We start from the raw sequence: 22,435 nt of genomic DNA, 5'->3' as shown, positions 1-22,435 counted from the left end.
TCGCACAAGCTGAGATAGGCACTTGCGCCGCGAATGGCAGGTTTAGTTGTTACTTTTAACTAGATACTTTCTAGATTGGGCAATCGCGGTGCGATTGACTCTAACTGAACTAATCAGCTCAAATGAGAAGCGTTTGCAAGAATTAAATTGAACTGAGCGTTAGCGCTGCAAATTGGCGAATGAAAGTTAATGATGATACAAATTATGAAAGAAAGTTTGTTCAGGTTTTAATCATACATAAAGGAAGCAAAGTTTGATTTGTTTACAACGTGAATGAATATATATCCGGTACAGACGGAATGAACAGACTAAACTGCTAAAAATGGGAGGAAGTATATAGCAACTGAACTTAAATGGCATTCGCCCTTCAAAAGGAACTTACAACAATGAATTAATTTAAAATACGGATATAGATACATGAAGGGTATCCATTGCCGTATGACAAAGTTGATGCCTATAATAAAGATTTCTCAAAATAGACTTTCTGGTATTCAAAAACAAATCTGTTGTTTGATATCTTAGAAACGCTTTTCATTTTAAGTAGACACTTGTGATAGAAAAGATTGTTTGTTTTCCCGCTGATAATGGTTTCTTTCACATATTAAGGAGTGACACTAGCCATAACCGTTGTTGCTTAATATAAGGGTAAAATTTTTCCTAAAAATGTGAAAATATCCAAAAAGAAATAAGAGAAACTAATATTGAAATGGTAGTTTGCTTGATATTCAATGCACCTTACAAGCGAAGATGAAAGAAAAAACCGAACAAATAGTAACAAGCTAAGTGATTCTAATTTTTTATACTGGAATCTAGTGCTTTTAATTGAATATTGGGCAAAATAAGTAGTGTTCCGTGGGTTAATCTCAAATTTTCCACTACAAAAAAGTTCTCTTAATTGGTTGTCAATTATGTATTTTTTTTTCGTTTTGTGGACCTTAAATGATATGGGAATCTTTTTTGTAACCAAATGCTTTTAGAAACGACACTTTATTTTCATTTTAGAGTACTTTCTTAGCGGGTAGCGGGCTAAATTTACATGCGCGCAGGTGCTACTGAGCATCAGCAAGGGCGGGTTGTTTCTTTTGATCTGTCAGAATGTGCGTTTGGCTTTTGATTGTTAATTTTGTCAGTAAAATTCTATTATTTTTTATTTGAGCATAATTGTTATTAATAGCCGCCCTCATCTTCTTAGCCGGCTATTATAGCGCTCCTATTTTTACAATTCAAAGAATTTGAATTGTATTGGGGCGCTGTCTTTTTGTTTAAGATCTGTTCACACATTTTCATGATTTTTGAAGTCAAATTGGAGTAGTGATTTTGGTCACGCCGAAACAGTAAATGGAGCGAGAAAGCGAGTGGTTTTGCGGCGTGATTTTTGTTCGCTCTAATTTTAAAGTAGAGTGAGAAAACGGTGTTTGAACAAAAATTCGGTTTCTCGGTAGTGGTTTTTTGTTCACATGCGGCAATTTCACTCTGATGTTTACTGTTTTTTCGATTTTTTGGATCGGATTTTTTTCTAAATGGTTTCCCAATCCCTTCATATTTCATTCTAGGCCTAGTTTTTTGTTAGAGTCAATTTAAATTTCTCGCTTGTGGTTTTTTTGTTCTCGCTAGCGGCGTTTTGACGTTGATTTTCTGTTTTTTTTTTTATTTTGTTTTATCTGATTTTTTAGAAATGGTTTTTCCAATTCACTCAAAGTCCCTGTCTAGGTCTAGTGTTTTGTGTAGTCAATGAAAATTCTTTGAATTGTACGTCAGGACTTGTCCTGCTATGTTTTTTTACTTCGTCGAACTTTTTTTCGCTTTACCATTTTGCCGCTTTTTCAGCATTTCGCGTGAAATTTTTTGACTTCTTTAGGCTAGTTTCTCTCTTCTCTCATTCTGCTAAAAGTGAATTTGAACATCAGCTGCTCAGCAAAGCAATTGAAAATGAACAGAATCAGAATAAAAAATTGAAGTCAGAAATAGAAACGCGATAAACCCATAAAGCCCAATTTTAGATGCCCGCTATTTGAACGTCGTTCCTATAAGTCTTAGTTATCATCTCTTATGCTTATTGGTATTGATAGTAGCCCCAGTAGTCTCTCTCTAAGAAACAGAAGTTTCTTCAACTACGAAATGCCATCAAAATAAATCGGACTTAAAAAATGTTTTTGTACAAAAATCTTTTTTTTTCAATGTCTTCTATTCTTTCAATCCCAAACATGCTTATTGGAATCAACGGCGGCTATTTTCCGGCAATCTGCCGGGTATGTTTGATTGTTATGATTGAGAACATCCGCTTGCAAATTGAGATCCGTTTGCAAATATATGGAGCTGTCATAATTTCTTCTAGTTAACTGCGCATTATGTATCTAATGTTCAAGAGAATAAAAATTGTTTTCTGATGGCTGTTCAGGGGATCGCTGAGTATTATAATTGCTTGCACTGAAAACTATCTATAAAAGTCTCTTCGTTTCTTAAAATAATGTCCTGGCAATTGTTTTTCAAAGTTGACTCTCAAAAAATTTGATGTGTGGGTTTTCCGCAAAAATTTAGTGGTTAACCTGCAAACTGTTTGGTTTGTAATTTTCTACGTAAAGCAAGGAATTCAGCTTTGAATCCTGAGATATGAGCTCGCCGTTTCTTTTCACTAAAGTGTTTTTCTAAATTTTTGATTCTTTACACTCGGTTTCACTTAGGTTCTTAATGAGGTCAATTAGGTTCTTCCAAAGAAAGCATCAGGGTTTAATCGTCATAATGGTTTAACTGGCAATCTGGTTGAAATAAAATTTGATGTCTGTTACCTCTAATTTAAAAATCAGATTGTGTCGTGGCTTTGAGGAACACCATGTTCTTAATATTGCCAATCAGATTGCTAAGTCAGAAATTTTTTAGCTTTCGATCTGTAAGATAACTTGCATGCATTTTTTTTAGCTTTCGTATAAATTATGCTCTATTTTACTTAGACAATTTTTTTAGATCCATTGAAACTGAATTTATGTTTGTAGAAGCTTCAATTTTGTCGTTTTTATTAACTTTATTTCAAACTCAATCTGGGAGTCGCGCAAGTGCATCTTTCGCTCAAAATGCATTTTCCTAAATGAAGCTGATTCTTCGCCAGAGGACTGGCTTCGAAGTTGATTTGTTCTGCTTTCAACATCGTCTATCAAAAGTGCGCAGACTCTTGAAATACCGCTTGTTGTGTGCATTTTATGGCGATAACTTCTAACTAATGGTTTTTTTGTTTGATATTTTAAATATGAAAGGGCGTGTTAATCACGTTTACTGTTGGAAAAGAAGGAACCTCAATCTAACATTGCCTTAGATACATTTGATATTGCCTTTTTTGGACATAAGACTTATTGTAATTCGTTTTAGAAAGGGTTATGTCATCATCTTGTCCGGATTCATGTCCAGCTTCGATTCATATGAGCTTGGATCTATTTTGCCCAAACACACCCCCCCCCCCCTCATCTTAGTGGGTATTGAACGCTTTAGCCCCCACAAGCACTTGCTATCTTTTACATTAGTAATCAACTCTCTAGTTTGTATTTTGGGGTCATAAAACTCTGGGAGGGGGTCGAATTTTAACCATTTTAACTGTTTCTCTACAGTATCGTATCCCGTTTTCTAAAGTTTTTCTTTGTTGAGTGGGCTAATTTTATTTTAAAACTATGCGTTTTCCACGCCGAAGCAGAAAGTGGAGCAAAAAAGCGAGTTTTTTGCTGTGTGAAATTTTTTCGCTCGAATTTTAAAGTAGAGTGAGAAAACGGTTTTTGAACAAAAATTCGCTTTCTCGGTGGTTTTTTGTTCACATGCGGCAATTTCACTCTGATTTTTACAGTTTTTTTCGATATTTGGATCGGATCTTTTTTCCAAATGGTTTTCCCAATCCATCCATAGTTCATTCTAGGCCTAGTTTTTTTTAAACCAAATTTCGATTTCTCGCTAGTGTTTTTTGTTCGCATGCGGCATTTTGACATCGATTTTCTGTTTTTTTTTTTAATTTTTTTGATCTGATTTTTTTAGAAATGGTTTTTTCTTTATTTTTTCTCTTATTTCCATCCCAATAGTGGTTATGGGAATCAACGTCGGCTTTTTTCCGGTAATCTGTCGGGTATATTTTTCTTGGCAGTGTTGTTGATCAAAGATTAATTACTCTCAAATGAAGTTTGTAGCAATTATATTAATCTTGTCTTTTTATTGCGATTTTTGCTCGACCAATTTTTTGTCTGACCCTTTTGAGTTTTCGTCTTGAAAACAGGATAAACAGGTAACGCCTGGAAGGCATTAAGTTCTCATAGAACTATTCGGCTTACTAGTCTCTAAGTATGCGATTCACCAAAACTGTTTTGGAGACATAAATTCAAGGAGTGAAGGGTTAGTGAACCTAGCACCCCAAAAATCGTAGCTAGCTACTGATGAAGCCAACCGTTTGAGAGGAATTTGCCCGACGTTAGTCGGTTATGTTCATGAATTGTGAAAAGATATGTATGGATTTTTAAACCTGCGGCCATGACCCGATAATTTGTCTCACATTATACCCCCAGTGTGCGACCCAAATGTTATGATCAAAGGTCGCCTGTGTCTGCCGTCTCAAGCCGGGAGTCATTGAAGTACAAACTTTATTGATTTAGATAACATTGATCAAGTGATGAGTCCCTATGCAGCCTATGGTATGATTGACAGTGTGGATGGTGATGAACTAAATATTGACGAGGTCTTTGGGAGCTCCAGGAAAGAACCACTTGAGGACGCTCTAATGGTTAGATATAAAAATACAGTATTTTAACGATTATACGAAGTTTATAATAATAATATTAGGTGAATTTATATCGAGTACAAATGTGAACAATTTTTTGATATAAGTTCCTTAATGAGCTAAACAGTTTCAAGTAGATGTATGTTTTTTTCCTATCCATGCCGCCGCTTTATTGCATGCTTTGCCAACTTTTTTTCAAATGGCTGGCAATATTTTGCACGTTGCTGAGGTATGAAAATTCAGGGAACGGAAATTATAGTCTGTATAACGATGAGTTGGATCTATATTTGAAGCTTCAACTGAGCATAGCAGTATTTTTTGCGTCGTTTAGCGATCGTAAAAATAAATTTTTTCATGTGTTGTCACACGGCAAACAAAAAATGGTCAGCTATCATGAAAAATAACAAAAGTGTGACCACACGAAAAGAAATCTCGATATTCAACATTCGGCATAATTTCCGTACAGATTTTTTTTCTGTTTTGTGTCATAGCCATTTTTAACTGCCTTGGAGCATATTTTGAAAAGATTATCCACATGTGCTTATATTTTTAATGCAACAATTTTTGCCTAACACTTTTTTGCTCAAACTGCAGTAGAATCGAGCCTTACCAGTTGTTTGATAGCAACTTATCCGACGTTAGTCGGATATGTGTGTTTGTAGCTTTTTTCCATGAAATATTGTAATATAATACGCGAGAAAAATTCAGTTCAGTGTTGTTATAATGTCTTAAAATTTACTTGATTTTTAGAATGAATGGCATTTTTATAGTTGGTCGCTGGATATGTTCTAGTCCTTTTTAAAAATTTAATCTCAATAATTGAACATTAAAAAGAGACTTCTCATTTTTCATCCGATCACCTGTTTTTATGCGGTTGTGTTTATGTGATCAACTGGACTCCTGTTAATTGCATAACACTCAAATTTCAATCTCAACGCAGAAAAAGATTATGCAGACATCTGAGAAAAACAAAGGGTTTTGCATCAGCTGTGCTTTGCACAGGAAGTGTTCCACCTTACCAGATAACTGTTTTCAGTAGCCGCCATCAGCTACGCACATGGTATATTGGCCCAGTAGCTTTTGCAAGTGCTTTTAGTATTTCGGCCAATCAGCTGAAGAAAAGTAAATAGAATAGAGAAAGAGTGTCACTCTGAAATATATCGAAAAAAAGTGAAGAATTTTTTGCCTGGCGAGAACTTTTTTCTCATGGGAAATTTTTAAATTTGTTTATTTTTAGTTCTGATTTTTGTTTTTTCTTGGCATACACAATTTTTTTTACTTATTTAAATAAAAAATTGTACTACTAGGAAAATTTATGATCTTCTTACGCTGTTATCGGAATTGCAGTTTTTAGCAATTTTTGCAATTTGCAAAATGCAATTTTTAGCTACCTTTATGAGTTTGCGTTTTATGGAAAATTTAATATTTTTGTTATAATTTTGCTTGGTATTTTCTGGAGAAATTTTAGATCGTTTATAAAAAAACTCCAAAATGAAACGTTTTGTTTTCTTCGACAAAAAATATTATTGTACTGCAAAGTTTCGCGTCTTCGTATTTTTTCCAAATTTTCTGCCTTTCTTCTTTTTTTGTTTCTTTTCTGCTTTTGAGAGCTGCTTTCTTGGGACATAACTTTTATCGGGACAAATTTAATTTTTCGTTCCTATGAAAATATAGTTGAATGTATGCTGGCCTTGATTTTAATGCAATGAACAAACTTTTCCTATGGCTTTTCTTATTTACATTTGTTATTTTTTGGTTGCCCTAACGCGGCATCTTTTCAGTATAAGTAGTGTTTTTTCATGCAAAAGAGGTACTGAAAGGTCTCAATGATCAACATGATGGAGCCTCGCAACTTTGTTCTGCTTTGAATACTTTTGGCAGTTTTCGAATCTATTCTTTCCTGTCTATTTCCTGGGTTTTCTCGGTAGGCCCCGTTAGTATAGTCTTGCCCGTTTTGTTGTGAGTTATTGAATGGAGGTTTGTTGTCTTACTTTGCAATTAGTCTAACCTCTCTCAATTTACAAAAGTTTTGCTTTTTGCTTGACTTCAGTGTGACGTTTTTTTCACTGTTTGAAATGATTGGAGTTTACCTGATATACTCTTTTTGGTCGAAATCTAAGTCAACAGATACGGGTTTAACCGATTAAGCCTGGTCGCTAATTCATTACCTCTTATGTTGCATCTTAGTTATGATATTGGTGTTAATAGCGTTCAATTAAAATGTTGAACTACATATAATTATGGAATTTACGTGAAAGACTACTCCATTATAGTAGATTTTTGACACTTGCAAAAAATGATGATAATTTGTATCTTTTTTTCTTATTCTATTTTAAACTTTTTTGACATTCGTTGGTCGATGGTGGCTATCTGCCTAACAATATATTTTTAAGTATCTTTCATAGGTCATGCGCAAGAGTAGTTGTGCAAGACACCTCTACCTGTTTATTTATTTGGATTCATGTCAAAATTCCTGCAAAGTTGCGGCCTTCCCGCAAAATTTTTTCTGCAAATTTTGTTTTTCGACAAAATTTTAATCCAAGTTTAACTACGTTCCAGATTAAATTTTTTGGAATCTAATATGTACCGGGGAGGGGGCAAATTTTAACCATCTTTATTGTTTCGCGAAACGCTTCAGTACCGTATTCCATTTTCTAAAATCTTTCATCTTTGAATGGTCTGATTTTATTTACAAACTATACGAGTATGATTCCTATAGTATCACAATATATTATGTTTTGTCTCAGTGATTCGTATTTATCATTTTGTCATAGAAATTGTTTTCATACTTGTCAAAATGTTTTCATTTGGTAGTGTAGTCGATCAGTGATTAATTGCTCTCAAAAGAAGTCATATTAGTCTTTTTATGCGATTTTTCGTCTGACCCTTTTGTTTCACTTTTCGTCCGCAAAAACGAGATCAACAGTCAAGGGGTAAACGGGCGGGCATTAAGTTCTGCCTCGACGTGCCAGTTTTTTTAGGTAACGTTTTAAGAGTAACGTGCTATTTAGAGCAATGCTGGATCTAGAAGTGACTTTGACGGGATCTCAACCCAGAAATCAGACCTGGAATCGGGCAGTGGTCCAAAGCCGGCTGACCAGATCGCCCAAGAGTCTATTGCTCGAGCCCTTCAGGTATCTTAATGCTCTATTATTCTGAAATTTTTGTATTGAGACTTGGATCTATTCTGTCCCCCCCATACCCTTCGCTGGAAAGACATTTAATTTCTCCTTGTATATGCAAACAAAGAAACATCAATGTCGAATTACTAGGATATATTAGCATTTACTCAGAGAGGGTGGTTAGACGGGGTCATTGATACCCTCAAAGAACCCGCCCCAGTTCTTTCGTCGGAAAGTGATAAACTTAAGAACATTACGATGCAGAGGTATACCCCAAAATTTCCGCCTTAGTAAAATTGGCTCGAAAATTAGATACATACAATGAAACAAATTAGGAGACATCCTTTGTATCTTACTTTTTGCAAAAGGGTTCCGCCAATTTTGCGAAATAAAAGAACATTCGGTGCGAAAAGTAGGTAACAAATCTTGTAGCACGTTTCCGCTCAATTTAGGTATCTATTATTCGCGCGCATTTTGATCATGCAGTAAGCACTTTAATAAAGATTTAATTAAAGCTTTGAAAGCTTTAAAGTGCTTTAAATACATGCAACCACAAAAACCAATTTTTTCCCGAAAAATCCCTCGCACATCAAAGGCTTTTTATATCAATGTGGGACTGGCCGAGTTTAATAAGTAGTAATAAATAGTACTAATAAGTAGTAATAAAGTACTATAAGTAGTAATAAAGTAGTAATAAATTACTACTAATATTAATAAGTTAGGCTTAATTAAATAAGTAGTAATTAAGTTAGGCTTAATTGCGGATTATGTGCGAAATCGAGCTACATTGCTTGCAAAAAATCGATACATAAATGGAGCGGATGCGTGACACAACTCGCGCGAAAAATAGGTTATTAAGTTTGTACTTGTATTTCGCGGCTAAAATTAGGACACTTTTGCGAACACGGGATACGATATTCTCTTCCATTTTGCCGGTTTCCGCTGTACCTATTTTCCGCAATATTGTTCCCCTTTTCAATGTATTAACATAGTAAAAACGAAAATGAGATACACGCATCGGGCATATCTGCCCGTGACGATTTGGTTATACCTCTCCATCATAATGAAGATGAATTAAAAATTTTGCGCAGAAAAAAATAAATTATAATTTGGCGGCAAGCTTTAATTATAAGGATTGAAGCAAGAAGGAATATTAATTGTCTAGTTCCCAGTCATCATTGCTAATCCTACTCGATGCTCAGACAATACAAAGAAAAAAAAATATTTTTCAAGTTTTTCCATCAAAAAACTGTGAAAGTAAAATACAGGTCATATCTTGTTACCTAAAAGGCTACAGTGGTAAAAAATTTTGACATCAATTATAACTCTAAATGGATAGTGAGGTAGCATTCATTCAAGCAACTTATTTTTTAAAAAAAATAGCTCAAAAATATTTATCACAAGCCGTTGTTATCGATGAGACAAGTGCTTTAGAATTTGTGGTAAAAATTAGAAAATTTTGCAAAATTTAAGATGTTTAAGTTTCCAGTCAAAGTCCCATTGAATTATCAGGTACATCTGCAGGTAATTGAAAATTGGTCTATATTTTGCGTCTTGGTTCCTAGGGAAAAGAATTTTTCGATCTAGCTGCTCTTCTCTTTCGTTCTCATTTTCAGATGTATCGTCGCGTTTTCTGAAATAATTGTCCCGACCCCTCTTGAGGGGCGAGGATCTATATACTCAAATGGGTTTTTTTTGTTCAGACAATTTTCGCCGATCGATATATTAATCGTAGAGAGTTGAGACTGGTATCTTTAGAAAGCTCGCCCAGCGTAGAAAATGAAATTAAAAAGATTTTTTTATATTCGTTTTCTACAGGGAGTTATCGAGGTTTAAACTTCTGAGAAATTAGAGTTAATTTTGTTGTTTTTATTCACATTTTCCGGAATTTTTGCTAAAATTTCGTCAATTTTGCTAAAACGTTTGGTAAAATTTTGAGCAATAGTGTTGTTGAATTTATTTTTAAAATTTGTTCGGTTATTTTTTATCTAATTTTAAAAAAAAATTGTCAAAATATTTCAAAATTTTGCCTTTTTCATCAAAAACAACATGAAATAAGCTTCTTTGGTCCTTTTTAATTAAATTTGCAGGAATTACACCCCAAAACACCACTAATACATTCTTTGTAGTCTCAAATGGGGGCTATTCCAACTTCAACTTCCGTTGAGAGTGCTCTGTAATTAAAACTTTGCCCTTTTTTTGCATTACTTAGCGCATCATTTATTTTTGATTTTTATTTAACGAATTATCTTTATCGATAACATTTGAAAAATTAAGTGTTCCTAATGGGCGAACAACATTAGGAGGGCTAGTTTTGGACCAATATTGGACTGTTACAATCGGATTGTAATCAGTCGGTATTTTTTTTAATAAAAAATAATTGATCTTTTTTACTTTAATTTAGGAGCAGAACATTTGAAATCAATGCTCAATAATGATAGGTTGGCTTCCTAAGCAGCTCCAAATTATTGAATCTAGATTTTAACTTGAAAGCTTATGGTCGTTTTAACTTTTAAAATGATTTGATTTTAAAATAAATAATGGCTTAATGAACTTTGCCTCTATTCTTTTCTTAATTTGGTCAACTTGTCGTTTAATGTCAGCAAAGAAAGAATTCTTCTCTTTTCTACTGATTTAAAATTTATTATCTACTGCGGTTTTACGCCTTAGGTTACGGTTTTCTGGCTGTGATACTTTTAGATTTCAGATTTTTTTTTTAATTTTTAGATAATTGCCCAATTTATACGTTTTCTGTTTTTGTCACCTTATCACATTATGAGCGTTCAAAATCAGGCACAACTGAAAGTATTGAAATCCTGAAAGACATAAATTATTGTTTTAACGGCTTTGACAATACTTTCTTGAAGAGTTTAATTGAATTTTTGTCTTAAACTGTCGCTTTTACTTTGTCGTTTTTGTCGTACGAAATTTCCTGTATAATGACAGGTTTCATTGGGTTTTCATGCAAGATCAGATGAGCCGATAATCTTATTTTAGTAGATCGATGATGGCTTTCATGACTTTGAAAACAAAATAAAAAAAGCCTTTTTATCTTGGAAATTTTGTTCTTTTTATTGTCCTTTTGATACCTAGTCTGGTTAATTACAGGTCAAATATGACATTATTGGTGTGAACGGAAGGTGTCAAAAGGGGATTGGTGTCACAATAGTTTTTTTTAAAATAATTCGTTATGGCCATACTGGCTTCGACATATGTTTTACACAAAAAAAGTAAATTGATTTGGTGTTTGTCATATTTGAAGTTCTTTTTGTAAACGCAAGGCATATTCTGGATAATAGCAGATCTCAGGGGCTTCCTTTGGACGAAAAAACGAACCTAATCAATTTTTTTTTGATTTTGTAATCAATGGTTTTCATGACTTTGGAAAAAATTGTTTTCCAAAATAAAAAAAGCTTTTTTAATTTCGCAATTTTGTTCTTTTTAGTCTTTTTGATACCTAGTCTGGTTAATTACAGGTCAAATATGACATTAGTGGTGTCAAGTGAGGTTGTCAAAAGGGATTGGTATCTCAAAATTTTATGTTTTTAAAGAATTCGTTATGACTTTACTGGCTTCTTCGCTGAATTTTCACAAAAAAATTTAAAATAATTTTTGTTTTTTGTCCAATTTGACGTTGTTTTTGTAGACGTAAGACATATTTTGGAAATTGCATGTCATTTTAAGCCCTTGTTTTGTGCTGTGGACGAATAATTGAACCTATTTATTTCTTTCATTTTGTACTGAATGGCTTTCATGACTTTGGAATTAATTTTGTTTCGAAAAAAAAACAAAAGTATTACTTAAGTGTGCCTTTTTAAATTTTTTTCTACTTGTTACCTAGTCTCAGTATTACTCATGCTACTTTACTTTCATACTACCTTGTTTTTGTCTGTGTTAAAGAAGGCGCAATCGAACAAATTTTGAGGGCCAAAATATTGTTTGCCGCTTCGACAGCGTTTTCTGCCAATTTTTAATTGAATTTTTGTTTGTTGTATTTTTATTGTTATTTTTAACCACTTGAAAAATTGATTAAGGACAGGTCTTAATGCCTTTCTATAGAAGCATTGGTAATTGTGAACCTCTGGGATATTTTGGTTGTTTGCTAATGGTTTTCATTACTTTGAAATTAATTGTTTTTAAAAATAATTAGGCGAATTTTTAAACTTTGCTGTTTTTGTTCTTTTTTGTCTAATTGTTACCAAGCCTTTTTATGGACTGCTCCCATATTTTTTCTGGTGAGTTAAAACTATTTTGTTAAGTTTCAGTTTTATCTGACGCTATGTTGACTTTGTTATTAAGTTTTGTTTTTTAAAACGGACAAAGTTTTCGATCCAATTATTAATGTTTGTTGTTCTTGTTTGATTTTGCTGTTCGTCTTATCTCTCTTTCTTAATATTGGCAATCTCTTGCATTATTTTTACTACAGTGAGTTATTTGCTTTGGAGGCTATCTTTTCGTTCATACACTATTTTTTTAAATACTTGAATTTTGGGTTTTTCTATCTGTTCCTCATTTGGTAGACATTTTTGCCAAAAATGTGGATGAGCGGGGTCGGAACTTTATGTGCAATCGCACATTACCGAGCATCCTTGTTTAACTTCATTTTTTTTTCTCTAAAAATGTCCTTCAGTGAGGAAAGACTTTAACAACTGCACACAGGTACAACACTAAATCATTAGGCTGGCGATATGTTTTTATAAATTATTAGCTGCTTTCGTACGAAAGAATGAAGAGTTTTTGATATTATACCACATTGTTTGTTATAACTTGTTTGTACTTTTTCAATTTGAGCTGAAAAAGAACTTTTTGTACCTATATGAACACGTATGTACTTTAGGTTTCATATAAACCAAATTTAAATGAAAGGTGCAAAATGGAAAGCAGTTGAAAATCATAATTAAATAGTTTTCGTTGAGTTTAATATCAACTTCTCGGGTCGCCACTTCTTAGTAGCCATACAAGGATCATGCATGATGTCATACAAATCATAACGTATTTCCTGCTACGATCCTTGTATGATTACCAAGAAATCATATATGATCCTAGTTAGATTACCACGAGTCATACATCTTTTTTTCATAAACTTTTTCCCATTTATGTTTTTTTAGTTTTATTCGGTAAGGCATCACCTATGTGATTCCCGGCTTCACTGTTATCCGCCAAGAGACCCTAACGTGCATCATTTGCAAAGTCGGGCACTAAATAAAAGAGTAAGTCCCAATAGATAACTAAAGTTTTAATAATCTCTGAAGCCAGTTAATACCTATAAATGCTCATTTATAAGAAACATTAATAAATTTTTGCAATTAAACTCACATTCGTTTTGTGAATATGTTCAAATTGCAAAGTTGTGTTTTAGCGCGCACAACGAATTAAATGTGGATTGCAAATGTGATACAATAATTTAATAGCTCCTTTTTTGACTACATTATATGCGAATTTGTGGCACCAGTCAATGTTTAATGTGTCATATATGATCATGTATGATTTCAACTTCGTATGATTTCAACTTCGATAGAAGATGAAAACTATACAGTTTTTAGGCTTTGAATTTTTTTAGTATGACCCCTGTATGATTTATAGGAAATCATATATGATCCTTGTATGACTACCAAGAATTCATACAAATGATACATGACCTAGTATGATCACTAAGAATCATATATGACCTAGTTTGACTACTAAAAATTGTATGATGAGCAACCCGGGTTATTAGCATGTACGTTTTGACAGTTTCACCTGAATGTGATTCCAGTTTCGGCCTACCGTTGTTATGTTTGTGTCATCAGCAAGCAGAATAGAGTAGTGCTCGACAAACGAGAACATGTAGGCAGCCCATCTTTTAAATTACCTCAGTAGTGGATAGACCCTTTTATTGCCACGCTTTTAAAACATTGACTGGCTTAATTCTGGTGAATAATGTAAGGGAAGGTCTTTTATGGACGTCTTAAACTCATATGGTATCTTAATGAAAAAACAGTTCGATTCTTTGCCGAGTCGAGGTCTGATGGCTCACGTTCTCTGATTTTACAAGAGTCGAGGACTGATATGTTGTTTGGTCTCGCATCTTTAGAAATTAATTCTTCTAATAACTTTTATTTTTTTTTGCCTTGAGTCTCCAATACTTGACTTGAGTTCTTAGCTAGTTTTTTTACGCTCGTTTTGTTTTTGCTTCTATTTTCTTCCGCAATTTGTAATGTTATGTGTTCTAGAAGTGATAAATTCTCCGCGTTTCTTTTCCCCCCGGTGAGCTTGGTTATCCATTGTTTTGAGGAGTACAGAAAATATTGAGAAGGTGTACAGAAATCGCCAGAGAGGCAATAACATTTTTTTGATACCAGGTTGTTTAGTTGCAAGAATTGAATGAATGATTATCAGGAAAGATATCTATCCTCACATTTTTAAACTTTCAAATTTTCCAGGACCTCAAATTAAACCCAAACGTGTCAGTGGTAGACATTATCAATGTGTCTGGAATGAAGCAGAAACTGCATGTCAAGTATCACCCCACGTCCTTGCTCAAGAAAGGGGGAGGAGGAGGCGGGAGTTTGAACGAAAGTGGGATAAGTGAGGACCAACATCAGTTCGGGAGATCAGATGCGATGTCTGATCAAACATCCTCAATTTCAACATTGAACAGGGAGCGAACTAAGGTTTGAAGTTAGGGTATTTTATCCTAAATTATACGTATTTCTCTATTGATCATTGATTTTATACTGGTAATTTTTGATTGAATTTGGGTTCTTTATTACTTTTCTTAGCAAGTTTGCGCGGGTTCTCAATTGGTTAACATCGCATTGTTCGCATAAATTGCCATCGGTTTCAGTAAATATTGGTTAAAAAAGTTAATCTGGTTATCATGAAGCACAATTTAAAGTCTTGATATTGAAATAATAGTGAAGCTGAATTCTTTACGAATCTGCATTTTTACAAAAATATAATTTATATCTTGAAATTTTTTGTAATATTTCAAATGCGCTCCGAGACACGATAACAGTGACCTCTTTGGACTACCCATTGTATCATTCTTTTTGTGATGGTTACATGTAGTGTTTGTTGCACTGATAAGCTTGACTATGTCTGGAAACAACCCTGAAAATATTTCTTTTACGACTATTTTAGCCCGTCGATCCCTTCAGCACCCAACAGACCAGAGACAAATTTATCTCAATCCACCAATTTTGTGCGCCTTCAGCACTGACAGAAGCCGAAGCAAAAGTTCCCTTCTCGTTACAGCCCCTCTCGTTGGCTCTTCACGCGCCGAGTAAGATCCGACACGTGGACAAATTCTTGTCACTTCCAAATAAGGAAGTGAACGAGGACCTCTTGTCGGGTCAGAGGACTTCGCCTCGTGATCCGAACGATAAAAGTGTTGCGAATGAGCTTAAAGAGGTTGAAGAATGTAGAATACAGAAGATTACTGAAAGTATTTACGAGGTGAGTAGAAAATCAGTTTTGTGATACTTTAAAGATTTTACATTCATTTTTTCGTGAAGGTGAAGTTTAAATCGTGGGCGTATTAAACAGCCTCTCGGTATTTCATAGACTGTCATTGCTTCGTTGGTATTTATTAATAGTATGATATGATTATTAATAATATTATCATGAAATTTTACAATGATCAATAACAGACATCATATAATTCAGTGTTCTTTAATCAGAAGGTAATTAAATATCATTCATAAAAGAGCAATAAGTATGTATGATATGGTTGATAAGGTCTATCTTATTTTGGTTTGGTATAAATCTAAAAAAAATTACTGTTTTCATGTACTGTAGATCTTTTCAACAGTTGCCCACCTTTTGTCGAAAAGTGGGTGCGGTAATTGAAAGCAATTTAACCAATACATAATCTGCTTAATTTACCGGGCTCAATAAAAGTGACAGTACTTTTATTCGACAAACAACTTTACGGAGGAAATATTGCCTTTTTTGGATAATAAAGAGCTTTGTATTTTGAAATTGAAACAATTCGAGTTTTTTAGCTCGTGAATTGAATTGTTTTTATTATTAGTTTTGTGAGTAGGGCTCACTTGAGATTAAGCGGAAAAAAGTTAGGAAAAAAGTTAGGATGGATTTGCTCGGAAAATTGCAAGGTACTAGATGCAAAATTTTAAATATCTCTTTCTATCCGCAACGGCACTTTTTGGCAAACAGAAATTTATCTTAGGCAAAATGGGCTTATTTGATTTAATCGTGCTCTATTGAAACGTGCTTTTGCATACATACTAACAAGCAAACAGGTGTCAGCAAACAGTCCAAGCCAATGCTTACACATGCTTTTGTGAAATTTGTGACACTTATCTAGTAAATCCAATTCGTCTTGGTGGACCTGAAGTTGTTTTTATTCAGGCAGTGGTTTGATCAAAAATCAATAATTCATTTTCAATAAAGAGGGGGAGAGAATTTAGTTCTCTGCATCGTTTAGGATACCAAAAATATACTGTTAACCATTCGCTTAACTTCCTGGAGCCAGTTACTGGCGTTACCACAAAAATATTGAGTCTTACTGGAATGTTAAAAACGAATATAAAAAATGTGGGGCTGTCAGAGGAATAGTCTTCGTTGATAGTTGCAAGAATTTATGTGAACAGATCGTTATGCAAGAAGCAAAAAATGCTTTAATAACTGCCTTCTTATGACTCATTATTTGCCATTGAATAAATAATTCTTCGTTCCACTTGTTTCATTTGGGTATTTTTTACTAGGTACCAGAGGGGCAATTGTTGAAAAGGCCCGGTACCTTTTGATAAAACTGTCGAAAGAGTTAGTTTTATTATCTGTACTCCAAAAAGTAAGCCATCAGCCTTACGCATCGAACGATCAGTTCCAGTCTTCCAATTAGAGATATTTTGAATTACAAATAGAATCAAAATTGGATGTCTTTTCTAGTATTTAAGCGTTAATTTTAGCTCGATGATCCAAACTAATCGACTTCGTTTCATCAGTAATAGAAAGTAGCTGATTTTCAGTTTTATGAAATAAGTTTTTCTCGTGGTATCACAAAATTATGAACGTTGTCGACAAACGCTGGGAACTATTCAAAAGTTGATTGGTTTCGTGATTGAAGCACAAATTGGCCGATCTTTGACTGACTTAGACACTTTTGTAATTTGTACACTCAAAACAGTGGCAAAAAGAGTATAGATATTGCAAACACAAATAGTGAAGTTTTTTTAAGTTCGTTTTTAATCTCTAGCAGCAGCCACCTTGAATATGAAAAGCTAATTTTGCTTGGCTTGATGTCTGCTTTGAAGGTTTCACGATTCAAAATAGATAGCACAGTAACAAAACAAAATTTTTAAAATTGTTCAGGTCAGGGCGTTTAGAATTCAGGCTGGTTTTAGCAGCTGCTTCCCAAATCAACACTTTTCTGATCCAATAGTTTCATGCGTTCCTTTTTTTCAACCTAATGACGAGAAAAGCTTATAGTCAAGAAAACTGAAGAAATGCCAGCTACTTGCTTTATTTGGTTTTTAGTACTCACTTTTTTAAAACTATGCCTTCGAACAATCAATCCATTAAATGTCACTCTACCCTACTTCGTTTAGGATACCAAAAATATACTGTTAACCATTCGCTTAACTTCCTGGAGTCAGTTACTGGCGTTAACACAAAAATATTGAGTGTTACTTGAAAGTCAAAAACGAATATAAAAAATGTGGGGCTGTCAGAGGAATAGTCTTCGTTGATAGTTGCAAGAATTTATGTGAACAGATCGTTATGCAAGAAGCAAAAAATGCTTTAATATCTGCCTTCTTATGACTCATTATTTGCGATTGAATAAATAATTCTTCGTTCCAATTGTTTCATTTGGGTATTTTTTTACTAGGTACCAGAGGGGCAATTGTTGAAAAGGCCCGGTACCTTTTGATAAAACTGTCGAAAGAGTTAGTTTTTTTATCTGTACTCCAAAAAGTAAGCCAGCAGCCTTACGCATCGAACGACCAGTTCCAGTCTTCCAATTAGAGATGTTTTGAATTACAAATAGAATCAAAATTGGATGTCTTTTCTAATATTTAAGCGTTAATTTTAGCTCGATGATCCAAACTAATCGACTTCGTTTCATCAGCAATAGAAAGTAGCTGATTTTCAGTTTTATGAAATAAGTTTTTCTCGTGGTATCACAAAATTATGAACGTTGTCGACAAACGCTGGGAACTATTCAAAAGTTGATTGGTTTCTTGATTGAAGCACAAATTGGCTGATCTTTGACTGACTTAGACACTTTTGTAATTTGTACACTCAAAACAGTGGCAAAAAGAGTATAGATATTGCAAACACAAATAGTGAAGTTTTTTAAGTTCGTTTTTAATCTCTAGCAGCAGCCACCTTGCATATGAAAAGCTAATTTTGCTTGGCTTGATGTCTGCTTTGAAGGTTTCACGATTCAAAATAGATAGCACAGTAACAAAACAAAATTTTTAAAATTATTCAGGGCGTTTAGAATTCAGGCTGGTTTTAGCAGCTGCTTCCCAAATCAACACTTTTCTGATCCAATAGTTTCATGCGTTACTTTTTTACAACCTAATGACGAGAAAAGCTTATAGTCAAGAAAACTGAAGAAATGCCAGCTACTTGCTTTTTTGGTTTTTAGTACTCACTTTTTTAAAACTATGCCTTCAAACAATCAATCCATTAAATGTCACTCTACCCTACTTCGTTTAGGATACCAAAAATATACTGTTAACCATTCGCTTAACTTCCTGGATTCAGTTACTGGCGTTAACACAAAAATATTGAGTGTTACTTGAATGCCAAAAACGAATATAAAAAATGTGGGGCTGTCAGAGGAATAGTCTTCGTTGATAGTTGCAAGAATTTATGTTAACAGATCGTTATGCAAGAAGCAAAAAATGCTTTAATATCTGCCTTCTTATGACTCATTATTTGCCATTGAATAAATAATTCTTCGTTCCACTTGTTTCATTTGGGTATTTTTTACTAGGTACCAGAGGCGCAATTGTTGAAAAGGCCCGGTACCTTTTGATAAAACTGTCGAAAGAGTTAGTTCTATTATCTGTACTCCAAAAAGTAAGCCAGCAGCCTTACGCATCGAACGACCAGTTCCAGTCTTCCAATTAGAGATGTTTTGAATTACAAATAGAATCCAAATTGGATGTCTTTTCTAGTATTTAAGCGTTAATTTTAGCTCGATGATCCAAACTAATCGACTTCGTTTCATCAGCAATAGAAAGTAGCTGATTTTCAGTTTTATGAAATAAGTTTCTCTCGTGGTATCACAAAATTATGAACGTTGTCGACAAACGCTGGGAACTATTCAAAAGTTGATTGGTTTCTTGATTGAAGCACAAATTGGCTGATCTTTGACTGACTTAGACACTTTTGTAATTTGTACACTCAAAACAGTGGCAAAAAGAGTATAGATATTGCAAACACAAATAGTGAAGTTTTTTAAGTTCGTTTTTAATCTCAAGCAGCAGCCACCTTGCATATGAAAAGCTAATTTTGCTTGGCTTGATGTCTGCTTTGAAGGTTTCACGATTCAAAATAGATAGCACAGTAACAAAACAAAATTTTTAAAATTGTTCAGGGCGTTTAGAATTCAGGCTGGTTTTAGCAGCTGCTTCCCAAATCAACACTTTTCTGATCCAATAGTTTCATGCGTTACTTTTTTTACAACCTAATGACGAGAAAATCTTATAGTCAAGAAAACTGAAGAAATGCCAGCTACTTGCTTTTTTGGTTTTTAGTACTCACTTTTTTAAAACTATGCCTTCAAACAATCAATCCATTAAATGTCACTCTACCCTACTTCGGTTAGGATACCAAAAATATACTGTTAACCATTCGCTTAACTTCCTGGATTCAGTTACTGGCGTTGACACAAAAATATTGAGTGTTACTTGAATGTCAAAAACGAATATAAAAAATGTGGGGCTGTCAGAGGAATAGTGTTCGTTGATAGTTGCAAGAATTTATGTTAACAGATCGTTATGCAAGAAGCAAAAAATGCTTTAATATCTGCCTTCTTATGACTCATTATTTGCCATTGAATAAATAATTCTTCGTTCCACTTGTTTCATTTGGGTATTTTTTACTAGGTACCAGAGGCGCAATTGTTGAAAAGGCCCGGTACCTTTTGATAAAACTGTCGAAAGAGTTAGTTCTATTATCTGTACTCCAAAAAGTAAGCCAGCAGCCTTACGCATCGAACGACCAGTTCCAGTCTTCCAATTAGAGATATTTAAAGAACGAATAGATTTTGGCTTTGAATTAATAGTTCAATGTTCGTTTAGAGTATTTTCAAGAAAGATCTCATTCTTTTCCCCATAATCTAATAGCCTAAATTGCTTGGTACCCGAAAGTTTGAATGAATGGTAACAACAATTATTACCTTTTTAGGGTAGAAAACTAAAATTTTTAGGTAACTTAGTTTCTTTTAAAAACTATTGTTTACAATAATAGTTTAAGCAGAAATTATAAATTTATTTTCGATGCGATGAATTTCTGCAAAAACGTGTACTTTTTTCTTTGTAAGTAGTTTCTGTTATCTAGTTTTATCTATCGGTAATATATGAGTATTTTTATAGATTCAGCTGCATTATGCATTTTGAAATTTTAGAAGAGAGCTAGCTCATTGGATGTTTATTGCGTTATTATTTTAGAACAACGTAAATTTTGTTTCTAAAAATTTTTCAGTAGCAAGAACTTTTCTACAAACCATTGCAACCTTTTTCCTTCTTCTCCATTTTTATTGGTTCCCTAAGTTTTATCTGAAAGTTCAGCTTTTTGGCGTTGATCTGATTGTTAACTTAAGTTTTGAAAAGTTTTTATATGCTAATTCTTAGTATCTTGTTTAAATATAGCCTGCCTGTTTGAGATAAAATCTTTGTATCATGGATTGATGTTTCAAGTTCCAAGTCCGGTCTTAAATTCTGAACTTTTCCTCCACTTTCAAAAAAGAAAATTGTCATATTTTGAAACCTCAAACCTTCTCAGAAAAAAACGAATATAAAAACTTTTTTGTGGTTTAATTCTACTTGTTATACGTAATTTCTATTTGATACCACTGGCGTCTTTCCCGGATGAATACTTAAATACCGGAGGATCATTCAGAAGATTCATTGATCCGACTTCTCGTTACAAGAAATCGGAACAGTGAATGAAATGATTAAGAGAGAAGACGCAAGTACCCAATGAGTACCATATGATTTGCTTTAGTTCAAGCTTTTTCTCCGCATTTGTTGGCTTAATTCTTCGGTACTTCCACACTAAAAATTTCTCCTGCGAGAGCACATTTAAAATCGCGCGTTTAAATACAATTTTTTGAGAAAAAATTTGACACACGAGAAAATCGCAGTTTTTTTTGAATCTCATAAAATTACATGAATCTCTCGGGTTGGGCATCACAATTATGATTTACATAAAGTTTTGTGTGATTTTTCATGTAAAATCAGAAGAAAATTCACATATTCATCACATGAAAGCTCATGTGAACAATTAATCTCATGTGCAAACAAACGAAATTTCGTGTGATTATTAGAGAGAATTTTAGAGTGTAACCAATATAATACTAGTATCAACTTAGCTCCGACTTTTCAGAACTACCTCAACTACGAAGGAGGTCAAGATGATTCTGTTCAAAAAAGCAACTCCAATGACAGCTATCAAAAATTGCAGAAAATAGCCCAAGCAATTGTACAGCCCTTTTCTTCATCTCTTGATGGGGAGGGTCTGGAATTAGAGGGCACCAAAATGACCATGTTCGACATGGCATCATTGCAACTGTGGAAAGCGGCACCTCCGAAAATGAACCTCACGCCAGGTTCTAATATATTTTTTAAAATGACAAGTAAATTATTTTCATAACCAGCTGGTTAAAGTTTACTGGTCAGAAACAATATTTACATTCTATTGTTCCAATACTATATTTCAACCCAATTTTTGAGCATCTGTGTCCTTCTAGATAAAAACATAACTTCTGAACCAGCGAATGCTCCTTTCGAAGGGTACAAAATTAAATTGCTGGAACTGATGCTGTTTTAACATTTTTAAATTTTTGTTTGATTTTTTTTGGTATCTCAAGAGAAAATTTATTCCATTTTATAATGCTTTTTTACAGGGAACGGTTGCTTGCTCTTAGTAGGATTAAGTTGTCCTTTTCTGTAATTTTTTTTCTCATCAAGACATCCTCCGGGATAAAATTATCAGCGTGGAATGAATTTTCTGAAAAAACATCACTTTTTAGCTTCAAAGCACTCATTAGATTGATTGGCAAATCTGCTGATAAATTGTCAGATTTTGTCAGCTCTTGACCTTGACCTTTTATTTTTCCCCGGGCAGCATTGTTTGAATTCCCAATTTTTTGTCGATTTATCCGTTGCATTGATGAACTGTTGGGATTTTGAAAAAAATATTGCAGTAAAATTTAAATGTGAGAGTACTCAGGATCTTAACATTAATTGTGCTTCAAGAGTTATTTGATTACCTATAGTGTATTTTAGTCTTTTGGCCACGCCCATTTTTGATAGATTTTTTTCAGTTGCATTTGAAAGCTGAATTATGAATGAATCTCAGTTCCCCAATTTCTTCAGTGTTTTTTCCC

General features: G+C 33.8%; 1 protein-coding gene across 2 annotated transcripts in view; it reads left to right on the top strand.

The window, feature by feature from the left end:
- The window catches only part of LOC142349944 (uncharacterized), a 155,679-nt gene that overhangs the window by 53,074 nt on the left and 80,170 nt on the right, over positions 1-22,435 (top strand). For both annotated transcript variants that reach the window (XM_075401803.1, XM_075401802.1), the window contains exons 11-15: positions 4,620-4,747; positions 7,756-7,878; positions 14,289-14,519; positions 14,989-15,303; positions 21,433-21,655. In XM_075401803.1, the coding sequence (XP_075257918.1) occupies positions 4,620-4,747; positions 7,756-7,878; positions 14,289-14,519; positions 14,989-15,303; positions 21,433-21,655 (1,020 nt within the window). The remainder of the gene's footprint in view (positions 1-4,619; positions 4,748-7,755; positions 7,879-14,288; positions 14,520-14,988; positions 15,304-21,432; positions 21,656-22,435) is intronic.

Source organism: Convolutriloba macropyga, chromosome 11, assembly GCF_964194025.1.
Source record: "Convolutriloba macropyga chromosome 11, txConMacr16.3, whole genome shotgun sequence".
Lineage (NCBI taxonomy): Eukaryota > Metazoa > Xenacoelomorpha > Acoela > Convolutidae > Convolutriloba > Convolutriloba macropyga.
This window is presented reverse-complemented; position numbering and strand designations above follow the sequence as displayed.